The sequence below is a fragment of the Ochotona princeps genome, chromosome 7 (genome assembly GCF_030435755.1).
Source record: "Ochotona princeps isolate mOchPri1 chromosome 7, mOchPri1.hap1, whole genome shotgun sequence".
Classification (NCBI taxonomy): Eukaryota; Metazoa; Chordata; class Mammalia; order Lagomorpha; family Ochotonidae; genus Ochotona; species Ochotona princeps.
In genome coordinates this window covers 4,143,570-4,167,451 of record NC_080838.1, presented here as the reverse complement: position 1 = coordinate 4,167,451, position 23,882 = coordinate 4,143,570, and the positions used below count along the sequence as shown (strand labels likewise).

General features: G+C 45.3%; 1 protein-coding gene across 2 annotated transcripts; it reads left to right on the top strand.

The window, feature by feature from the left end:
* The first annotated feature begins 6,533 nt into the window (after positions 1–6,533).
* LRAT (lecithin retinol acyltransferase) lies at positions 6,534–13,866 on the top strand. Of its 2 annotated transcripts, XM_004598483.2 has the most exons (3): positions 6,534–6,641; positions 6,759–7,299; positions 13,055–13,866. In XM_004598483.2, the coding sequence occupies exons 2-3, from the start codon at positions 6,760–6,762 to the stop codon at positions 13,205–13,207; spliced, it is 693 nt and encodes a 230-aa protein (XP_004598540.2). In that variant the 5' UTR covers positions 6,534–6,641; position 6,759; the 3' UTR covers positions 13,208–13,866. The 2 variants fall into 2 exon arrangements, with proteins under 2 accessions (XP_004598540.2, XP_058522723.1); XM_058666740.1 differs by lacking the exon at positions 6,534–6,641 and having other exon boundaries at positions 6,759–7,361; positions 13,055–13,166.
* Positions 13,867–23,882: the final 10,016 nt, after the last annotated feature.

The following is a 23,882-nucleotide window of genomic DNA, read 5'->3' as shown; positions in this document are numbered from 1 at the left end:
TGAATGCATACCATCCCCCCCCTTTTTTTATCTGTTTCAAGTAAGTAAGAAGTAACACAGCTTGGGCCCGGCGGCGTGGCCTAGCGGCTAAAGTCCTCGCCTTGAACGCCCCGGGATCCCATAGGGGAGCCGGTTCTAATCCCGGCAGCTCCACTTCCCATCCAGCTCCCTACTTGTGGCCTGGGAAAGCAGTCGAGGACGGCCCAATGCCTTGGGACCCTGCACCCGCGTGGGAGACCGGAAGAGGTTCCTGGTTCCCGGCTTCGGATCGGCGCAGTACCGGCCCGTTGCTGCTCACTTGGGGAGTGAATCATCAGACAGAAGATCTTCCTCTCTGTCTCTCCTCCCTGTATAAAAATAAATAATTCCTTAAAAAAATTGAGATGTCCACAAAATATGAAGTATGTTTTACTCTAAAATACATATAATAAATGGCAAGCTGTGTTACTTCTTCTTTTTTTTTTTAAAAGATTTATTCATTTTTCTTACAGCCAGATATACACAGAGGAGGAGAGACAGAGAGGAAGATCTTCCGTCCGATGATTCACTCCCCAAGTGACCGCAACGGCCGGTGCTGCACTGATCCGAAGCCAGGAGCCAGGGACAACCCAAGTTTTAAAATTAGTTTTTAAGATGTGTGTGGTTGGCACTGTGGCATAGTAGATGAGATCTCTACCTGTGATGTAGCATCCTATATGTATTGTTAGGTCCAAAAGATCCCCGAACCACGGACAGGCAGGCTCCACATGCAACAATGCAAAAGCAAAGAAACTTTATTGTTAGCTCGAGCTAGGGTCCATGTCTCATCCATCACAGTGGAGTCTTGACAAGGACCCCGCTTGTCTCCTGCAGACTGTTTTTATCCCCTCCTAGTCATGTACAACACATCTCCAGCAAGCAGTTCTTATCTTGGTACTAATGTAGACCACATTCCACTTGTGGACGTGCGGATGCCCCTGAATGGCCCATCTCCAAGATTGCTGCCCCCCTGCGCACTCCCATCACTCTTAGGAAAATGAAACTTTGAAGTAAAGTGAAACTTAGGCCTACTCCCCGACCTTAGGCCCATCATGGCGTTGGTCCTGTTCTTTATGCAGCAAAGCCAAGCAACGATTACAGAATCCAAATATAGCGGTTATGCTAACAGTTAAGAAATTTCCTTATCACAACCATTGTTAAGAGTAAATCCCTGCCACCCAGTCTTGTATCCCCAACTCCACAGTATGTGTACCTATTGGAGTCCTGGCTGCTCCACAATCAATCCAATTCCCTGCTAATGCACAGAGAAAGCAGTGTAAGATGACCCATGGACTTGGGCCCCTGTTCCCACATGGTAGACCTGGAAGAAACTCCAGGCTCATGGTTTCCACTTGGTCCAGCTTTGGCCATTGTGTCCATCTGGGGAGGGAACCAACAGATGGAAGACATATCTCTCTATAAATCTCCTTCTTTCTACCTTTGACTTTCAAATACGCTTTTTAAAAAGTTTGAGCATGAGACAGACAGGGATAGATGGGACAGATAGCTCACATCTGCTGGCTAACTGCCCAAATTCTCGCAACAGCTGAGGCTGGGCCAGACCAAAGCTAGGAGCCAGGAACTCAGGCCAGGCCTCCCACATGGTTGACAGGAACACAACTGCTTTGTGCCACCACCTACTGCTGCCCAGGTGCAGGAGAGCTAGAAGCTGGCAGAGGCAGCAGAGTTGAGACTCAAACTCAGACACTCCAATATGGGACACAATCATCCCGGTGCCAAGTTATCCATGATATCAAATCATCCCTTAGTATCACGCCATTTTGTTACTTCTAAAGTGGACTGTGGGGGTGATTTTGTATCTTGTGAAAGGCATTTTGAACAAATGACAGGTTTTTGTTTTGATCTTGCGGATTAGAAAGGATTTCATTGATTTTGTGGATTAGAAAGGATTTAATTGAGGCTGTGAATCACCCTCACTCCTCCCCTCCAGCCAGTTGCCTCTGGACTGCAAGGGTCTCAAGCATCCCTGCTGCTTTCCTTCTACTCCTCCCTGTGGCTTTGTGCCCAGCAGTCAGAAAGCATTTACGAGTAAAGCTGTCCTCTGTATCTGCTACATTCTAGGACAAAGGGAAAAACCCTTCCACTGTAGTCTGTCCCTCTGAAGAGCAGCACAGGTGATACTGTAGATGATGCTTAGCATCATGAGCTGTCACACAATGGTGCAATGTGTTTGTTTCCATCCAGTCCTCCAATAGCCCTCTGAAACAGTGTTGCCATTCTAGAAAGACAAAGTTGAGACTAATGACTAATGACTTAAGTAGTTAGGTCCAAGTATGCTTGGTTGCAAATTGTACCATCAAGCTGTGAACTGCTGCCTCCTTCCTCTATACCACAGCGGCCTCAACCTATTAATTTATGTGATGTGTTTATTTGGCTGATGATTCTTCATAATGCTGATTTGTTTTGCTCAATGTTCTTGCCTCAGGATTGGCAAAGCAACAAGAACTTCTAACTAAACTTGCAGTCTTTTAATCTAAAACCACAAGCAGAAATGAGATCCTGTTAATAAGGTGTGAATCAGGAGAAAAAGTCCTCCCAAAAGGTTACTGATTTCTATTGGCTGATCACTCTGCATGACAAAGGACCAGTAAGCTCCCCGGAAGGGTGTTTGCTGTTTTCCCTTTCCCTTCCAAGAGAATTTCACAAAAGGTTTTATTTTCCATCTCCTTAGAGTTAGGGCACCTAACTACTTGAGCACCTAATTGTGTGCAAGGGGTCAGACCTGGGCTTAATAGCTAGCCCAGAAGATACATAAGTGACCCCAAAGATGTCATCATCCAACAAACAAACAAACAAAAAAACTCTAGAACAACACAATAATCTAAAAGGAATCATGAATTAAAAAAAAAAAAAAAAAAAACCACTTTAGAAAACAGCAGTTCTCAGGCCGTTGGGTCCTCGACAAGGATGTCTAAGAGACAAAAGCCAGGGATCTGAGCCCAGACTCTGTCACTGCTTCTGTGCCTTTGGGTAAAACACTGGGCTTCCTCACTCAGAATCACTTATGTGAAGAGGGTTCAAGGTTCCTTGAAACTCATGTGTAGGGCCTTCCTGGAGAGGGAACTGTTGTCCAGAACCTCCATCAGCTCTTTCTATGCTGGTAAAATCACTGATGCTAGAAACTGGACCCCATTGCACTAGACAAGTAGGGAAATGAAATCTCAATAACCAAGAAAGGGTGTGGGATCCACAGGGAGGGTTAATTATATTGAACCTTCAGGGCTAGGCATAGGACCTGGCCACTAGCATTACTCAATAAATGAATGGGTGAAGGTGGACGTAAGAATGGGTGGCTGAAGCCTCCCCTAGGATCACTATGAACTCCACGCTGTTTCACCGTGGGATAGAAGAGACCTCTGGGCTTTGCGCAATGAGCCAAGCAAAGCTGAATGCCATGTCTGCCTGTGGAAGGGAGAGAAACTGTCTCAGAGAGCTGTTATGAGGATAATTTGGACAAATACTGAGTTCAACTCCACGGGTGGACAAGTGGTGGGAAAGTTGTGAACGTTAGGGTTTGAGGAGTCGAGTCCCCAGACACCACACCTCCTTGGTCTGGGCTTCCCATGGCTCCAACTTCCCAACTTCTGGGCCTTCTGTGAGATAAAGGGCAGGCAGGTAAGGCCAGGAAGTTAGATGGACTCCCAGAAGGCAAGTGAGGAAGCTGGCCCCCTTGGCACTAAGTCCCCATCAGCTTTCCTGCACATTGCAGGGCACAGACCTGGGCTTGAGCAGCAGACGGCAGGACCACTCAGGACCCAGGAAATGAGTGGCAGTGGCATGGCCCATCAGGTCGGTGTGATCTACATGCTGGTTAGAGGAGAGTCCAGTTTCTTCTAAACTCCCCAGCCAGATCTGGTCATCCCGTGGCATATTACTTAAGGCATTTCTACATTGAACCTTTCCATAGTAGCTGCCATGGTTAGGTTCCGGGAGACCAACTGTCCTTCCGGCAACCCTGAGGGAAAGAACATGACGGGTCGCAGGTGGGGGGATGGCTCCCATCCCCCTCTTACTGTTTTGGATTTAGGAAAAACCAGCTGCTGGGGCCTTCCCTTCTAGCAGTGAGGCTTTTCCCTTTGTTTAGCTACAGGTAGAAAACATTAGTGAGCCTTTGAGCTTGCAAACTTCTTTTAAGGAAGCATGCCTTTGGTGAGTTGTTAAACTAGGAAAATGACCCTGTATACAATGTTGAGCTCTTTGAGAATATAGATGCTGTTTCTAAGTGGATGTTATTGAGGCCCCTGGGCAAGATGGGAGGGAGGGCAGACAGCAGAACTCCCAAGAGCCACAGTGTAAGGTTTGCTCCCAGGAGAAGCTGCCAGGTGGTTGCGCGAGTGCTCCCGTTTCCTGGGATCTGCAGACAAATGATGTGGGCCATAGCCTGTGTCATGCTGTCTCAAGCCACGGTTGGGCGGGTAGGAGGGAGTGGGCTGCTTTCCCACAACCACAGTTCCCTTGCTAAAAGAAATTATGTAACGCACAATCCTGTTTAAAAATGAGAAATTCTCTGGGGGGACAATCTTTCAGCCCATGCACTTCTGAGGCAGAAGATGACCTGAATCTTGAACTGCTTACCAAGTGGCTTCCAGTTTACTTCCTCAAGAAGAAGAAGAAGACCCAAACAATGGACCCTGCTCAGTACAGAAATCAAAAACTAGTAACAGAACAAGCCATCAGCTCTGTGTTTGGAGAAAAGGGTGAGGGTGCAGCGATGAATTCTACTTAACATCCTCAGCTCCAAAAGAGTTCTCCAGAGCCCCGAGGCCCTGGTGCTTGGCTCCACTCAAGGTCTCCGGGTGGACAATCTCCTTTGTGCTGTGCTGAGAACCACAGACAGAAACCACTGACTGCCAGGCCCCTTTGATCCCCGGGCGCTCTGGCTGGTGATGCCCGCTCAGGGTTGCGGTCTTGGCTTTTTCCCAGGACAGGAACAGAGGGGGTAGTTCAGCGTCCCACTGCCCGGCGCCAGGTCAGCCTGAAGACCTTAAGGAACTTCGCTGAAACCCCTTTATTTCATGAGAAACCAGCGCCCCTGTGAAGGGAGGAGTGTTTTCAGCAGTTCACTGGCTGTTTTGAAAATTTCAGATGTCTTGTGCTCTTCAACTTCCACGCCTCTGGTTTTCTCTCCGTCTCCACTTTTCTCTTTGGATTCGTTGCGGGGGCTTGGCAAGGACTGCGATGTGATTCGCAATCCTTTGTGAAAATGGCAAGCGGGCTCAGGGACAGAGCGCGGAGAGTTGGGAACGGATGAGCACAGAGGAGGCTTTGAGGATAATGGGGGCCGGTCGCCGGCGGAGGAGACGTCAGTCCGCTTCAAGTAAGATCATCAGTGTCCCCTCGCCGGTCACCCTCATCCTGCCCCCACGAGCGCAGAATCTGCTCTTGGAATAAATCTACTAGCCACGAGTTGGGCCGCTTTTTGGGACCCACCGGGGCTCTCTGTTGTGTCCTTTGTTCGTGGAATTTCGTTTTCATAATGCGTTTGTGCGGAACCCAACTCTAGAGCGTACCCGAATCGTGCGCCCACAGGTGGCCGCTCCGTCGCCGGAATCACCCTTGCACCTCCGGTGCCCGCCTCCCTCCCCCGCCCCAGCTGCAGGCGCACCTCGGCCACCGCGGCCCCTCCATTCAGAGCTTGCTTTCCTGGACCGCCACAGGGCAGCCTCGCATTGAACGAACGCGTTTAAGTTTCAGAGGGTGAACCCAAGGCGGGTCTGTGTGGGAATAGAGACCCGAAGCTTGCTTAGTCGCTGTTGCCACTTCGCGGTTTTATTCTGGGGGGGACGGTTGGAAGCAGCGAGCTTAACGGTCACCAATGTTTCGAGCGCGAGGATCGCCGCGTTCTAATCGGTCGGGCTCAAGGCCAGAACGCACGAGGGCGACCCCACCCACAAGTCCACCAATAGCCTGGGGGCATAGGAGGAATTGCTAAGGAAGGATGATCTTCCAAGGAAAGAACCCTCGGGCTAATTCGGCAGAGTAAATGCAAACTTCAGTAAACCGGAGTCCGGGTATTTATTTCTAGTGTACTCAGAAATCTCACCCAAGTGAGTTTCTGGGGGTTGGGGGAGGGGGTTGGAATAAAAGCCCCGGGTCCCAACAGGTGCAATATCTTTCTCGCCACGCCCTACTATCTATACCCCGAAGCGCGCCGCGTGAGGGTTACAGACGGTTAAGAATCAGCGGAGAGGGGGAGCAGGAGGCGGGAGGGATCCTAGCACCAAGAAGCCCGAAGCGCCTGGGTCCCTGCGGGGAGCTGACGATCGCGTGCCCTGCCCGCGCGCTGGGCACTCGCCGCGGCCGCCCAATCAGTGTTCCCTCTGGGCTGTGACAGGCTCCACCCCCACCCCATCGCGATAAAAGCTTCGGTGGAGCCTGTGTTCCACAGCCTAGCGCGTGGCCCGGTGCCTCAGCCCTGCCTCTAGGTGCACTCTTTGGCAAGGCCACTCCCAGACCTCAGGGCCTGGCGCGGCGGCGCGTTCCTCCCTCTCCTGGGTCACTGAGGCCAGTTGGCTGAGTCAGATCCCCAGTCCCTCCTCGACCCCCTCTCTCCTCGGCAGTCCCTGTACCTGGCGGCGTGGGGGCCCTTGGCCGGCCTGCAGGTGAGCAGCGCGTCCGCAGCGTCGGGCCCCAGTATCGCGAGCTCCCCGGGCCTGGCGCAGCCTGGGCCGCGCGGGGGCGACGGCTGGCACTACCTGTGCCCCTTATCTTTCCAGCAGGATGAAGAACCCGATGCTGGAGGCGGTGTCCCTGTGGTTGGAGAAGCTGCTTCTGATCTCCAACTTCAGGCTCTTCAGCTGGGACACCCCTGGCGGCGACAAGGCACAGAAGGGTTTCTATGAGGTCAGCTCTTTTCTCCGCGGCGACGTGCTGGAAGTGCCCCGGACCCACCTGACCCACTACGGTATCTATCTGGGAGACAACCGCGTAGCCCACCTGATGCCCGACATCCTGTTAACCCTGACAGACCACAAGGGCCGCACGCAGAGAGTGGTCTCCAACAAGCGTCTCATACTGGGCGTCATTGCCAGAGTGGCCAGCATCCGTGTGGACACCGTGGAAGATTTCGCCTACGGAGCTCACATCCTGGTCAATCATCTGGACGAGACCCTGAAGAAGAAGGCGTTGCTCAACGAAGAGGTGGCGCAGAGGGCAGAAAAGCTGCTGGGTGTCACCAGTTACAGTCTGCTGTGGAACAACTGCGAGCATTTTGTGACCTACTGCAGATACGGCACCCCGATCAGCCCCCAGGCGGACAAGGTACAGCGGGAGCCTCGCCCCAGGAGATTCCCAGAGGGCGCTGGGGCTACCCTCTCTTTTTGGTAGGAACATCCTTTCTCTTGGACCTCTTTCTCCTATTGCTTTCTTTTCTTTTCTTTTCTTTTCTTTTCTTTTCTTTTCTTTTCTTTTCTTTTCTTTTCCTCTTCTTTTCTTTTTCTTTTACCTTTCCTTTTCTTTTCCTTCTTTTTTCAAATATATTTTTACTTTTGAAGTTTGAATGATGTGGTACAATTTTGTATAGGCTGGGATTACCCCCGACAGATTTTCCCCATTTTTACTACAATAGTGTAGTCCTTCATAAAGAATCATAATTCTATTAGTCTCTTATTGAAGTGTACCCTGACATTGTTGGTACAGATAATGGCAGACAGTCCAGCACCCCATTGTCTAGTTTGAGAGGAAGTCAGGGGAGTTCTGGAGTTTCTCAAAGGAGGGATCTGAGTAGGGCGCGATTTCCCTAAAGGGGTAGCTGGAAATATCGCGGTGGCAATGCAGGACCCCGCAGCTACGCAGTTGTCTGCAGAAGTTCTTAGAGCGTTCTCGCAGTTTAAATGAAAAAGGGCAGGTGACTGGGGGAGTTGGGGGGTGAGGAGGGTAGGGAGGACACCACAGTTTGTCACCCTGGGCTTGCGGTGTCTCCCAAGAATTGCAAAAAGAAGGAAGACACTCAGGGTTTATGTTAAATCCGGAACACTACATAAAACCAACTTTTGTGCCTTTGGAATAAGTAAGCAGGCCGTGTTCTCCCTCTGTGAGCTACCTAGAGTGAATGGTTTATCTGTGTGGGTGTCCATCAATTAAGAAAACGTTTCCTTATAGTTAAGTATCCTTTATTGTCTGTCCTAAAGATAACTTAGGTATTTATAAATTGCCCAGAGATCAAAACAATTGATTTTCAGGAAGACCTGTCAATGTTTTATGTGTACTTAGGAAAAACCAACCAACAAACCAGGATTTAAGATCATCAGAATTGGCCACGAATCCGAAAGGGGAGGGGAAGCGCAAACATGATTTTTCAGATGGTGAACATTTTAAATCTAGAGCTTCATTTTTAATTTGCAAAAATGCTCACATCCCCTCCTGCAGTTTTTGAAGTGTTGTTTATATGCCCTGGAAGGAAAACCCATGTAATCACCTATAAACTTTACTGCTAATTCTTCATGCTTAGATGATTTTGATGATCCAAAGAATTTGAGTCCAGGTCACCATTTCTTTTTTTTTTTTTTTTATTAATTACATTGCATTATGTGGCACATTTTTATATGCACTGGGATTCCCCCCACCCCTCCCCAAACCCTCTCCCCATGGTGGATTGCTCCATCTTATTGCATTTCCACAGTTCAAATTCAGTTGACATTCTTTCATTGGAGGTATTTACCAAGCATACAGTCCAGCATCCTATTGTCCTGGTAAGTTCAAAAGTTTCTTGGTGAGACCCTCTCTGGTCTGAAGGTAGAGCCAGCAGAGTATCATCCCAATCAATTAAAAGTCCCAACATAATATTTACAACCAATTACAACGTTATGGCATTAATTGACATGGTATTGATTAATCAATATGTTTATAGGAAAATGCAGGTTCTCAACCACAACCTGTGACCACTTCATAGACATTTCCATTTTGGTTTACATTCAACCGTGTTCTATACACCTCAAAATGGCTATAGATCACCACTCAGCTGTCTCATGTCTATTCTAGTTTTAGTATTTAGCAGTTTATAGCCTTGAAGCATGGTTTCTCTGAACCTGGCTGTTTTTTGGGTAGTCTAACTCTATAACAAGACATATGTCAACAGTTTAGGTGAACAGTTTTAGGAGGGGTGTGCAGAGAAATCTTCAATACCCCAGTGAGGAGTAACTAATCTTTGTGTCCCCCCAGTGAGTTATAAGTGCATCCCCGCTGACCGTTTCCTGTCTGTTTCTAAGCTTTCCTTGTTATTCTCTGTCTATCTATTCTAGTTTGTTTGTTTGTTTTGAGGGGTTTCTGGAGCGATCCTGATGGTCATTACAGGAGAGGGTGGGGCCCCAAAGTTGGAAGCAGGCAAGGACCAGAGAAAGCTCCTCTCCCTAGTCCCGAAGGAAGTTTACTGTTCTTCTGTTTCTGCAGACCGCTCAGGGCTCCTGGTTGTCGTTCCGATGACCTTGGATCCTGCAAGGCAGGACTTGGGCTTCTTCCATCCTATGTGGTAGATCCAAATAGGGGTGGGTGACCTCAGAGTTCTTGTCCTCCGAAGGCACTCCATTTCCCCGTGGTCTCCTTGGCAGTTGGGATGCAGTCCTTGGTGCTTGTACTGATAGTCCTTGCAAGTCACCATTTCTGATTGTTTCACTTCTTGATTCATTTTGTGGCCTGTACAGGAACATCTTTCTGTGGCAGAGTGTGGAAGTAGTACAGCTCATACACTCGTATCAGAAATTCCTTGTGGGTGGTTTATAGAAACACGTTAGACTCAAACTAGGAATTCTTTTCTAAGTAAAACAAAAATACAGTTACAGCACTGTGCAGGAACTTAAGAACACAGCTTCAACCCAGGCCTGTTTAAAAATGAATTTCTCTGCATTTACAAACACTGGTCCCAAAAGCATACAAAAGGCAATACACTAGATTTACTTAAGACCCAAGCAAATCATTTAGCCAAGGGAAAATGGTGTCCCTTTCTGGTAATTAGGAGGTATCTTTTCACAGAACACACGTAGCACCGTATTGTATGTTTTTACAGAGAAAGAGTACAAGTGTTTTTTTAAAGGTAGCAAAATATTTAATCTGCATAAATAACAAGTTGGAATAGTTTTTCAACTTTAGAAACTTTGTTAGGTTACACAGAAGTGTTTTAATTACTGCTGCTGAGTGGCACTTCTTGTGAAGCTGAGTTTTTGTCTTCACTTTGAATGGTCAAACAATTTGGCTGCAGAGTTGATTTCTTGGGCAAAAAAATTCTCAGCCCAAATTTTCTAATCCCAAGAAGTGTTTATTGAACATGTCCTGAGAGAAGGTCATTCATGTTGCAGAAGGACTGGTGTCTGTGTCTTAGATAAGGAATTATTCCATTCTGGGTCTGATAATTGAGTTCTCCGCAGATAACATAGCTATTATGAATTCAGCACGAATATTACAAAATTGCCTGTTATATTTGGGTAAAAAAAATCTCAGGAATGCTTTTCTCTCACAACACTGTGTCTGATTTGTAAGTGAATTAGGAAAGAATCTTTTATTTTTGTGGTAGTGCTATTTTCTTGACAAATTCAGAAATCATAGACTTAAGGGATTTTTAAATTGGCTATAGACCATCTGTGTTTTGTTAACTATAAATTCCTGTAGTTGATAGTTGATACTATTCTTTACGGTTCTTCTACGATTTTTTTTTTCTTACCTCATAATACCGCCTTTTGGTTTCTAAAACAAATGCAAATGTTCCTTTATTTTGGTGGGATTCAAGGTTCACAGTAGCACTGTTGGACATTTCCCACTGTCATGCACCACCACAGATTCCTCCTGGGTTGACAGCAAGCCAACAAGAACTGGATATTAGAAATGGGATGCCCCTGGAGAAAACCTGCCTTGGGAAAACAGCGCATCCACAGGGACTTCTGCTTGCTTAGTTATGAAATTGTCGGGGAAACAGATAAGGCAAGCGTAACTGTATCAAGATAAGTTACTCGTTTGCATAAATCTTCCATTGCTCCCTAGGGCTTCTCCTCACTGTCCTGAAAACTTCATTCATTTCAATCATTGCTGCTATGTTTGTCACTCAATTCACACACACACACACACAGCCAAAAGAGACAAATCATATTTTTGGGGTGTAAATAATCCAACATGTGGCTCAAAGGGTCCTTTAGACTTGTCTGGATAGCGTGTAACAGTGTGAATAGAGACAACCTTATGTTCATATTAGTGTGTTAACATATCTATAGTTACATATCTGGCCACTAATAAAAAATCGTGACTCTGTTAAGACTACTCCACCTAGACTATGGTACCCCTAGTTTGCATAAATAGAGTGTAATGTTTACACAACCATGAAGTCACCTAACAATGCCTTCTACAGAAGGCATCCCCATTCCAACTGACACCAACTGTGTTGCAGTTGTTCATTCTGTTTCTTAAGAATCTATAAACTGGGTCTGGCGCACTAGCCTAGTGGTTAAAACTCTTGTCTTGCATGCCTGGGGATCCCACGTGGATGCCAGTTCTAATGCTGGTGACCTCGTTTCCCATCCAGCTCCTTGCTTGTGGCCTGGAAAAGCAGCTGAGGATAGTCCAAAGCCTTGGGACCCTGCACCCACGTAAGAGAATTGGAAGAAGCTTCTGACTCCTGGCTTCGGATTGGCTCAGCTACAGCTGCTGCAGCCACTTGGGGAGTGAATCATCAGATGGAAGATCTTTCTCATTATCTCTCTTCCTCTCTCTATATATATCACTTTCCAATAAAGATAAATAAATCTTTTAAAAAATAACCTGGAAGCCACAGTGGGAGTTTAGCCTAGCAATGATGATACACACACGTTTCATCCCAGAATGTCTCTGTGGAATTTCCAGCTCTAGTTCCTGACTCCAGTTTCTTGCCAGAGCAGATTCTGGTAGGCAGTTGGAATAGCTCAAATCACTAGGCTCTTCCTGCCCACACTGGCGACTTGGATTGAGTCTGTTTCCCAGTCTGAACTGGTCTCAGCTCAGTTCAGTCCTGAGCATTGCAGGTGTTTGCAGAATGAGACTACAGATGGGAACTGTCGTTGTTTCTCTTTCTGGCTCTCACATTATGAAAAGTAAGAAAATAATTTGGAAAGCCAACTGTAGAAGACCCTAAAAATATATGTGATGTCATAAAAGGAACTTAAATCTAGTATAAAAGGCACAATTCATGTCACAGTGGCAGTTGCTAAATTTTGGTGTTGACAATGGTGAGGTGGAGATGATCAACAGTAGTATTGATCATGGTAATTCCTTATTTAGCATGTAGAAGAATAAGAGCACTTTTGCATAAAGCATTACACTTGATCCATCCGTGGAAGTAGTCTCATGATGCTCTGGGGAGGTTCAGTGATTGACTCGAATCATAATAAGAGGCAGGGTAAGTACAAACACAAGCGACCACTGATTCTCTAAAACAACAGAACCAACAGGTATTAGGAGAATACATTCCTTAAGGCTTTGGACCATTTTTTAATCTGTCTTTTATTTCCAGCAACCAATTATGTATTATGTAAGTAACTGATGGAGAATGCAGTCTATTTAGCTGGGACATGGGCTATGACATAATTAAACCTTACGTGACTTTAGATTTTGAGGCTTTTAAGAAAGTTATCATGGGTATCCCTCAGTTTCTGAATGGTGAATTGAAAGTACTGAATTCACAGAGTGAAGCTAACTTCTTTTCCTTTTATTCAAGATGAGTGACTTTTCACTCATCTATATTTTAGAATATGCTCTTGTTATTGATCATTCATTAAATGTATTTTTACACTAAGGTCAACAAGGTTGTCAACCTGCAGTCTGTACACTTGTGAATTTATAAAGCTAACCCAGTCCACAGTATTGTTTCAGCTACTATGGGACATGCATCAAGAAACTGCACTCTCAGTATCCTACATCTTTCCCTAACTCACAAGGCAACTTTTAAGTTCTTCCGGTATATAGAACACAGCTGGGAAAATTGCTTTACCATTGGGTAGGTGTATGCGATTCTTTTCAGGGTTCTCTCTTTTTCCTGATATTGCTGTAATTTATTTTCCAGTTTTGTGAGATTGTGAAGATCATCATTCGTGACCAGAGAAGCGTTCTTGCCTCAGCAGTCTTGGGATTGGTGTGTGTCATCTGTATGGGCCTGGCCTCTTACACCACGCTCCCGGCCATCTTCGTTCCGTTCTGCCTGTGGATGGTTGGCTAACTCCTTACCCCCCCCATGTCAACCGTGTGCATTCTATGTGAATAGATTTATATTTATAGACCACAAAATCAGTATAAGCTCTGTTGCAAAAAAATGTGAGCTGTAACACTGTGTCCTGGATAAAGCTGTGACTGAGAATCGCTCCAAGTGCTTACTGTGTAAGCCTAGAACAAAGGCTTTCTAGACCTTCCGAGGCAGTTCCATTTTGAAGAACCATCCAATCCTTGTGATAAAACCCAGCAACTCAAGAAAACCAGCTTGTAAGCTGATGCCTGAAGGGCGTTATTTTTTTTTTTCTTCGTATAATCTTGGCTCTGTTCAGGTTTGAATTTGGAATTTGGAAGACTTATCAACTGGGATCATTAACTTCACTGCAGATTTTTGCTTCATTGATAAAAGCGTATTAAACACGAAGGGATTTTCCTCATTCACATAAGAACAGGATTGATGACTGGTCAAAAACAACCACCCAAAGTCACAATTGGCTGTTTTCATATAACATATACAACCCTGAATGTGTTATGAGTATTTTTGTTACTTGCAAAACTAAAGTTTAATGATTAAAAAAATGATTCAAGCACATAGCAATCTGTGACTTTCCTGAAGAAATAACTACTACAACATCATCTGAGCAATTTATCTTCTTCCTAGGATGTATGGCATTCATTTTTATTTTCTTTTTCCTTTTATGTGCCCTGTGGCTATTTTAAGTCATGCCAAGGGAAAATGAATATAGGATTAAAGTAAGTGGAGCATCTGGAATGTGGCATATTACAAATATATATGTAGTCATCCGCGTACATATAGAGTAAGATAAAAATTGTGTTTGTGTTTGATTGCTTTATTATCATTCTGGGATGGTTATTATAGGGCGTCTGGACAGGTAGATACAAAGGCAAATTCATTCTATTTCCTTGAGCGCTTGAATCTCCAGGATAACTCTCATATGAGGATACTTGAGAAAGTTCCTGGAAAAACAAACAAAATATAAAGAAAATAATTTATATGGTACACTAGGATTTTGAAATCCACACATAACTTTTTCATAATACATGTTTTCCATGAACTTTTTGAATACTTTTGTAAGTATGATTGGCTGGATTTTCGTTGTGAAACATTTACTAAAGTGTTGTATAACTTTTGATAAAAGCCCTCAGGTTGGTTTCCTCTATTTCAAAATATTGTTATGTCCTCCAAATGATGCTACAACAGTGTATAAAATGCAGATAAGGAGGATCAAAGAAAATTACTGTTTGGAATGCTTCTTAGTGGCTTAGCACTGCCAGGAATGTCAATTTGTTTCCTCAAAACCATGATGTATTAAGATGTAGCCATGTAGAGACAAGCGGTCCAGCACTTTTGTAGCATTTGCTGAATTCTAAAAATTAAGCCACAAACTAAATTTGCATTGTAACTATTAGTAAAAAAAAGTGTTTTGTTAGCTATAAGGAATCACAAAATAATGAAATATATTGTGAGTGAAATGGGGAAGGGCAGAGTCAGTGATCTAATTAGAACAGATTTTAGGAACAGACTGGAGTTTAATTGAAGGGAATTATGATCCCTAACTTTCCTACAGCAAATGTAGCTGGAAAGTCATCATAATTAAACTTAATGTGTACTATTCAGCCTAGATGTTTAGTTATTTAAATTTCTTAACTGATCAAAATCTTAAGTGTCAACACCATAAATTCTGTAAGGGCCTAGTGTAACCACTTGAAATATATGTGCACATATGAATTAATTATATATACATAAATAAATAAATAAATATGAAACTACTCTAAGAACCATTGTGCTAATGGGTTTTCCACTTACTACCCTTGTAGTAACTGTTTAACTAAATCCAGTCTTAAAAAAGTGTGGTCATAAATAATTAATACTTTTTGGTAACCTTTAATATTTGTAAGCTTTAATATTGCAGGCTGCAAAATCTACTGGTTGAAATTAGATCTGTGGTATGAGAGTTTGCCACAGCAATTAAGATACCACGTAGGATGCCTGCCATTTGTATTGCAGTGCCCGGTTCCAGCCCTGACTGCTTTGCTTATGATCTAGCTCCCTGCTAGATGATGGTGATCTAAGTCACCCTGGCAGGAGACTTAGATGGGGTATCCTGGCTGCAGCCTGGCCCAGAATGGCTGTTAAGCAGTCTGGGGAATTAACCAGCAGGTAAAGATTTTTCTTCCTCCCCTCAAATTAAAAATAAATAAAAATCTAAAAGTAATTAAATCTGTCCTCAATGTTAGTTAATGTTTCCTCCTTATATATCAAGCAAGTTCTGAAATTTGGAAGCAGCATCATTAGCTATTTCCTCACTTCATATCACCAAAGCAAGGTTCATTTCTGCATTCATTCCAGTTCTGACTACATGCCAGGCACTGACCCTTTGCAATGTCATAGCTAGAATTAATATTATATTTTAACTAGTTGCAATGGTGTGTATATAGTCTGTGTTCCCATGAAAATACAGGGAAAGAAACAGCTAGGGGTGACAGTAGCATCAGCGAAATGAATCTGAAGAAGGCGATGATGTTATTAAGATGAGAAATAGAAATGTGATGATCTCGCCATGGAAATGGTTTTTACTGCTTGTGGGGAAGAGGAGGTGAATGGAAGGTTTTTATTTATAAAATGCCCTCAAATTCTAGAACTATTGAGCTCATGTGACAACAAGAGCTTTTGTTTGTGCTCATGGAAGAAAGTGTATCTCCTTGATTGTCACCTATGGAAGAAACTTTGAGACATTAATCTCTCTCCTAACTCTGGGCTTTGGGTGAAGAATCATCCTTATGATCTTGTAAGTCCTCTAAATTTCTATCTTCTAACTTGTGAACTGACAACTAATTAGTGTTTACTAACATTTCTCATTGCTCTTAGGACTAGATGAGCCTAAAAGCAGTTGGGTACAAGGTCAGGTGCGAAATAATAGGAAGATGAATAGTACATGGACCTCTTACTGGTAGTTCATGGTCTAGCCCAATAGATACAGGTGATGACTTTGGCTGGCATCTGTATAGAGCTGATTGAAGGTAGAGGCAAAGAAGTGGTTGTTTCATTTGCAAGGTCAAAATTAAAGAAACTGGATACTGAGATTTAGAAGATATATATTTTCTAACTGGTAGATTTTGGGCGGAACATCCTACTACTGAGAACAGCATGGGCACATGCATGAAAACTGCCTCTAACATGTCTGGTATGTAGCTGGAGGTTATCCATCCCATGCTGACTGAAAGCAAGACAAAGCATGGACATGCTGGCAAATGCAAGTGATTTCAGGGACAGGGCAGTCAGAACAGCTGGTAGTACAAGTCTTGGATTGACCAAGACATTAGGGTATTCTGAATATGGAGTGAAGATTAAAGATTTAGAATGGTATCTACCAAAAGTATAAAGGAGGAATGGGAACAAATAAAAGGTAAGACTGGCCTAGGGGACAAATGAATAAGAGACTAGGTAGCACCCTCAGTCTCTCAAATAAGGGCCTAAGTGTAAGGATAAAGAGCAAATATATTAGAGCATTCTCAAAACGAGCCAAATCCTTTCGTTTGACTCATGAATAACTCGTGGTGGGGTTCATGCTAATGCATTAACTTCACTGTGTACACATGTGACCTCTGCTGTCCCAGAAACACCTGTTTTCAAGGATAAGCAAGTAAATCAGATTTGTTGTATAAATGTTTTCAAAGTATATAGTTCTCTGATTTTTTCATTTTCTATTTTATCATTTCAAACAGCAAAAACATTTTGTAACAAAGTTATAACAATGACTAAAAGTTTTTTTTTTATAGCTGAGAAATATGTAAGAAATGATGGCCAATCTTTGCTTATATAACATATTTTGAGCCTTACCTAACCTAGATCTGTATGCTAAATTGACTTTATATTTAGTGTACATTCATGTTTAAGCAAATAAATTTTATATACTATCCTGTCTTGCATTTGCATTCTGTGTATACATATATATCATAGATCATAGATCATAAACATTTTTTTAAAGATTTATTGATTTTATTACAGCCAGATATACACAGAGGAGGAGAGATAGAGAGGAAGATTTTCCGTCTGATGATTCACTCCCCAAGTGAGCCGCAACGGGCCGATGCGCGCCGATCCGAAGCCAGGAACCCGGAACCTCTTCCGGGTCTCCCACGCAGGTGCAGGGTCCCAATGCATTGGGCATTGGGCTGTCCTCAATTGCTTTCCCAGGCCACAAGCAGGGAGCTGGATGGGAAGTGGAGCTGCCGGGACCAGAACCGGCGCCCATATGGGATCCCGGGGCCTTCAAGGCAAGGACTTTAGCCGCTAGGCCACGCTGCCAGGCCCGATCATAAACATTTTTGACCATGATAATCTGAGGAATTTTGCCCTTCCATCCTTCCTTTGTTTACTGAACAGAGTTGTATGTATCTGAAAATAAAACTTGAAGTTGTTCTGCCTTCATTTTCTAAAAGCATAACCTGATCTGGAATTTGAGCAAGGCAGCTGCTAGCTTCATCCTGGTTGCAGGTGTGTTGGAGATGGATGAGTTAGAGCAAGCCACAGGGCAGTCCTGTGAAATAGATTTACAGCGTTGCCAAGGTCTACGGAGCTGAATTCCTAAACACACAGCCCCGTTTACAGATGTGGAGAATCCAGAACAGAGGGGAAAAGGAATCATATAGAATGTGGCCTCAGATTTTTTTTTTTGCCACTAGACATCTCGATTCTCTGAAGTCTCCTAGGAAACGGACAAGTTTTCATGCATGAATGTATTAATTCCTTGCATACCTTCAAGATAGTCTAAGCAGGGGCATGAGACAATTAACTAGCTGGAACCTGTCATGTATTTGCTCAGTCTGATGAGAAACAGGGCAAGAAAACAGGTCTTAAAACAGTCGTAAGCATATATGGGTATCAGAAGAGCAGAGACAAGACCTTCACATGACTACTGGGTACCAGTGGAAAAGAAGGGTGAGAAGTCTTTGATGCCTTGAGATGTAAGGAACATGAGTGTGAAAGATGACAAAGACCTCCCTTTCCAGGCTATTGCTAGAACAAATAGTAGTCAATACAAGAATATGCAGTCATGAGAACCATGACACATTTAGATTGACACAGCTCATTAATAGCATGTCTCCCTCATGTCTCCATTGGTGTTATGAGAACTCAACGATTCCATTGGGGAACCACTCTGACTAAGCTGATGCTGGTTTTGCATTGTATGTGGGGAGCTTGCTTCAGCAGCACACACACTAACCAAGTCTGAAAGGAGAAAGCATCCTCACATTTTGCAAGTACTTGGGTAAGTGTTACAAGCGTACAATTTTATAAAATGCCTGAGAAATGAGTAGAATTAGGCGGTGACAGAAAGCAATATGTTTTGCGGGCAGAAGTTTAATTAACAATACATGAAAGAGTCGAGTGTAGGACTCACCTCAGCAGGTAAACCATCACTTGTCTTGCCTGGGTTACAAGTGTCCCCTTGGCCCAGCCACACCTCTAGCAATATCCTGGTGCTGATTCCACCTCTAGTGCTATTGTCTCCTTCCGCTGTATTTCTGTTACCCCTATAGCTATCTACCTACCACAACTCATCACATCATTGCTTCTGTAGTCTCATGATTTCCATTACACATTTATTCTGTTTCTTTTAGTTTCTGCTACACTTACCCTGTTTGGCATTTAAAATTGCTGAGGAATCCTTTTAGTATGATCCATTACTCTGCAATACTGGCAGTCAACATAAGCAGCTCTCCAGCGGTACCTGCTAAACTATCAGTCCCTCTCATGGCCCTGAGATCAGGTAGCTCTGTATCAGGGTCTCCTTGGTCTAATCAGAGGTGCTCATTGCACAGCTGTGTGCTCCCAAGCATGCTAATCTTCTCTTGGGAAGTTACTAACGTCTGATACTGTTCTGATGATGGCTATAAGCTTTACACTACAAAGGAGAGCAAAATATGTGATGGCCATCTCATGGCTGAGGTGCTATGAGGGATATCTTTTACCAAAATGTAGCAGAGAAATGATGACTAGTAGACACAATGATGGCAGTGGTGTGTGTAATAATCTGGATCCCCTTTTCCCTTCCTGTCTCCAAGGAGGATTTAACATGTAATTAAGTTGGTACTCAGATGGCAGGACAGCCTGACAGCCTGGGACCATTTACAGGGAAAGGGGGAAAAATACATCCAGGGAACAACAGGCCAAAAGAGGAACCAGATAAGTGACTGGAATGTGGTATACTGGCCAATTTAGGGAAACACGGAGGAAATGGACCTTGAGCAAATGAGGACAGGTCTGGGTTTGGGTATATGAAGTTTGAGTAGTCGGGGAGACTGTTAGGAGGAAATAGAGAATATACAAGCGGAAATCGTCATCTCATGCTTGAGATGGTTCAGAGGGAAGGATGTATTTGTGAGTTGCTATAATGCTGGTGGCTGAGCCAAGGATTTAAATTAAACCATATTGTGAGAGTTTACAAAGAATTTTATTGTCCCCAGCCACGTGGCTGTGCCTGGGAGAATCCCTGCTGTGCCAAGCTGCCTGCTGGGGATCCTAGCTCCCCATCTACTGCTGCTGGATGGGGTGAAGGTCCTGGGCTTGTGGGTAGCCAGTGTGCCAACTGGTTCCAGGCTCTGCCCCCTGGCTGCCCAGTGTGAGCTCTGGGGATTTCGGGGGTATAGATTGCTGCTGAGGGACATCCATGGATAAGGTCACTGTAAATGTGGATGAGGAATAAGTCCTGAGGGATACTCAATGACAAAGCCACTGTATTTGCAAGTAAGTGAGGGGGCTGAGACTGAGCAGTTTGGTGGGGAGAGACCTGATGAGCATGCTGTTCAGGCCTGGGTATTGGGCAGGCTTGGCAGGGTAGCTCAATCTGTTGGCAAGTGTGTGAGTTGGTTTTGTAAGGGGGCAGACTGGGCAGGACCGAGCAAACCTTAACCTACTGGCAAGTGCAGAAATCAAGATGGAGTGCAGGCCATGCTGGGCGGGCTGCCATACCTACTGGTTTGCACAAGCCAGGGATGAGAGCAGACTGAGCAGGGTCAGGTTGCAGCACCTGCCAGCAAGAAGCCGGAACTGGGGGCTGGCTGGGCTAGGAAGCTGCAACACGCAAAGGCCAAGACAGGGGAGTGGCTGTGCCATGCTGAGTTAGAGCAACCACTGGCATGTGTGTGAACTGTGGGTGGGATCAGGCCTGGTTGGGAGCTAAGGGGACACCTCGTTGGATTGTGGGTCCCACTGGTGAGTGAGGGGGCCTGAATGGGGACTGCAGTCTGGCTGGACATGGCTGCAGTATCCCTTGGCACAAGTGTGGACTGGGTGTGGGGTGTGCTAGATTGGGCTAGACTCCAACACCAACTGATGATTGTGATAACCAGGGTGGGTGTAGGATGGGCTGGGCTAGGTCTCTGCTCCTGCTGAGCCATGCATGAACTGTGTCTGGGTGTGAACTAGGCTTGGTTGCGCTGTAGCACAATAAGAACCAGAATGGGTGAGGGCCAGTCAAGAAAGGCTACTGTTCCTGCTAGGACTGGAGGTGTACTAAATAGAGCTGGTGTGCGTGAGATCTGGCATTAGGAGAGGTTCTGATGGAGGGGCTTGGGAAACTCCTCTGTCAGGGCATGGTCCCTGCAGGTGAGTGCGAGAACCAAGAAAAGGAGCAGCCCAGACAAGGCCAAATTATGGTACTCACGGGCTTACCTTAGGCTCAGCTGGGGGGCGAGACAGGCTGTGCCAGTTCATATCACCCGCTGGCAGATCAGAGAGCCAGATGGTGTGTAGGTCATGCCAGGTTGGTCTGCAATACCAACCAGTTCACATGAGAGCCTGACTGGGCTGGCTAGGCTGTGGTTCCTACCAGCGTGAGATGGAATTGAAGCCTGGCCAGGCCAGGCTAGGCTATAGCACTCACTGGCAAATGCCATGATGAGGCAGGCCATACCAGACTGGGTCGCAGTGCTCAAACAGTACATGTGAGACCAGGGGAAGAGCAAGTGAAACCAGCCGGGGACTTCGGGGTGTTCTCCTGTTGGGCCACTATTTCTATTGGTGAGCATGAGACCTGGGATTGAGTGTAGATCAGACTGGGTAAGGCTACAACACCTGTTGGCCTGCATGTAAGCTGGATCATGGACAAGCCAGGCTAGGCAGACTGTATCTGCTTGTCGATTCATAAGTTAGAGTGAGTGGGTGGATTGGGCTATGCTGCAGCATCAGCTGGCAAATGCTGGCATGAGGTTGCAAACTCTGTCAAGCTCAACTGCAGTACCACCTGGAGAGTCCAAGATTCAGGAGTTGGAGTAGGCCCATCAGGGAAACAGTGGGCACCTCCCTCTTGGGTTGCCACTCTGGTGAACATGAGAACCAGGACTGGGACAGGCATGGCTAGACATAGAGTGGCACCCACCAGCATGTGTGTGGGCTGGATAGCGGGGCTGGATGGGTTGAACTAGGCTTCAGTGCCCATTGACACATATGAGAGCTGAATGGGATGGGGGACAGACTGGAGCAGTCTGATGTACATACTGGCAAGCATCGAACAAGAGCAGGGGGTAGACCTGATGGGGGCTATTGCGGGTCCTCCTGCTAGGCTACAACTCTCACTGGTTTGCATGGGGCTGAGTATGTGGTGGGCAAGATTGGACTGGACTGCAACACCCATTTGTTTGCATAGAAGACAGGGCTGGAGACCAATGACCCAGCAATTGCAACTAACTGTGCGCGAAGGGCGATTTTGGTGATGTACTGTGCTGGACCCTGGATTGACATACACACACACACACGAATCAGGTCAGGGATCACCTCAGATGAAGTTTCTTCAGAAACCCCTCCCCCCAACTGAGCTGCTGCACTCAGAATTCCAACCATGGAGGAAACTGGAGGCTCCATGGGCTAACTGTGAAATGCATGTGTCAGAGCTGGACCTCCTCAGTGGCTTAGAAAAGTGGGCAGCATATCGAGAAGCACATGGTGGGTATGGCAGTACACCGAAACCTGCAGAGGATGCCTGGTACCATAACATAGGATGAAGGACAGAACAAATAAATCAACTACCACAGCCAGATGTTGGCAGTGAATATCTGGACAAGAGGAGTCTGTTAGCCAATGGAGTCTGGAGATAATCATTGTGATTAGAATGGCAAGATTGCGAACAATGCAGAACTGTTGAACTATCAAAACCATTTGAGTAGGACCCTAGGAGCATGCCCCACATTGGGGGCTTTGGGATGGTTGGAAGGCTGGGTGTAGGTACTCCTCTTGTCTCTTCCCTTCCCCCAGATACAGGAAGAAAAAAGAGGATGTGAAAACAATGGTCTCACTCACTTTCCTCTAGCCCTTGACCCTTCACACTCCAATCAAATATGCAAGAATTCTCAAAAATTTATGTAACAACAACAACAAATAATTTTGTTGTCTGAAAAACTAAAATCACAAGCATGCAAAGGTAGAGAAGATAAATCATAGATAATTCCAGAAGGAGACTGAGCAACAACACTACCCAAGGATACAGCAAACCAGAAGAGTGTGTGAGGATGCCAAGGAGCAGTGAGTTTTACAGGTGAGAAACTAAAAAGTTCCCAGACACAGAACGAGTTAGGCCTGCATGCTGTTCACATTAGATTTGGCAAGGAGGCCGCGCACCTTCAACTAAGAGGCACTCATCTAGGACGAGGCATGCATAGGCATGAAGGGAGCTTGGTGGACATCAGGCGGACTGTGAGCTGAGATACAAAGGGAAAGCATGAGCTGCTCCTTGTGGTCATTTGTTCAGAAAAGCACTAAATAAAGTCCCAAGACTCATAAAGAGTGTATCTGACATCTCCTTTCAGTTCAACTTACTTTCGAGTAAATCACACCTTTACCTCTGCATTCCTCAATTAAGAAGCATAAATTTCAATTTTTGTAATTACTTTTTTAAAAAAGATTTTATTTATTTTATTGGAAAGTCAGATATACAGAGAGGAGGAGAGACAGAGAGAAAGGTCTTCCATCCGATGATTCACTCCCTAAGTGAGCGCAACGGCCGCTGCTGCGCCGATCTGAAGCCAGGAGCCAGGAACTTCTTCCAGGTCTCCCACGCGGGTGCAGGATCCCAAAGCTTTGGGCCGTCCTCGACTGCTTTCCCAGGCCACAAGCAGGGAGCTGGATGGGAAGTGGAGCTGCCGGGATTAGAACTGGCGCCCATATGGGATCCCAGCACGTTCAAGGCGAGGACTTTAGCCGCTAGGCCACGCCACCGGGCCCTGCAATTACTTTCTAAAAGACAAAGTGATATTATCAGAACTATATTTTCTTCTCTAGAACTGATTGTTAGTAAAATTCAGTCAAATAAACGACACACCCATTCGTATTGGCTTTAAGAGTAACACATATTCAAAGGCCTGGCACAATAGCAGTTCGGTTAAAGTCATCACCTTGAATGCACCAGGATCCCATATGCATGCTGGTTCTAATCCCGGCGGCCCTGCTTCCCATCCAGCTCCCTGCTTGTGGCCTGGGAAAGCAGTCGAGGACAGCCCAAAGCTTTGGGACCCTGCACCTGCGTGGCAGACGCATCTGGCTTTGGATTGGTTCAGCTCCAGCCGTTGCGGCTGCTTGGGGAGTGAATCATCGGATGACTTCCTCTCTGTCTCTCATCTTCTCTCCCAATAAAAATAAATAAATAAACAAAAAAAAAATTTTTTTT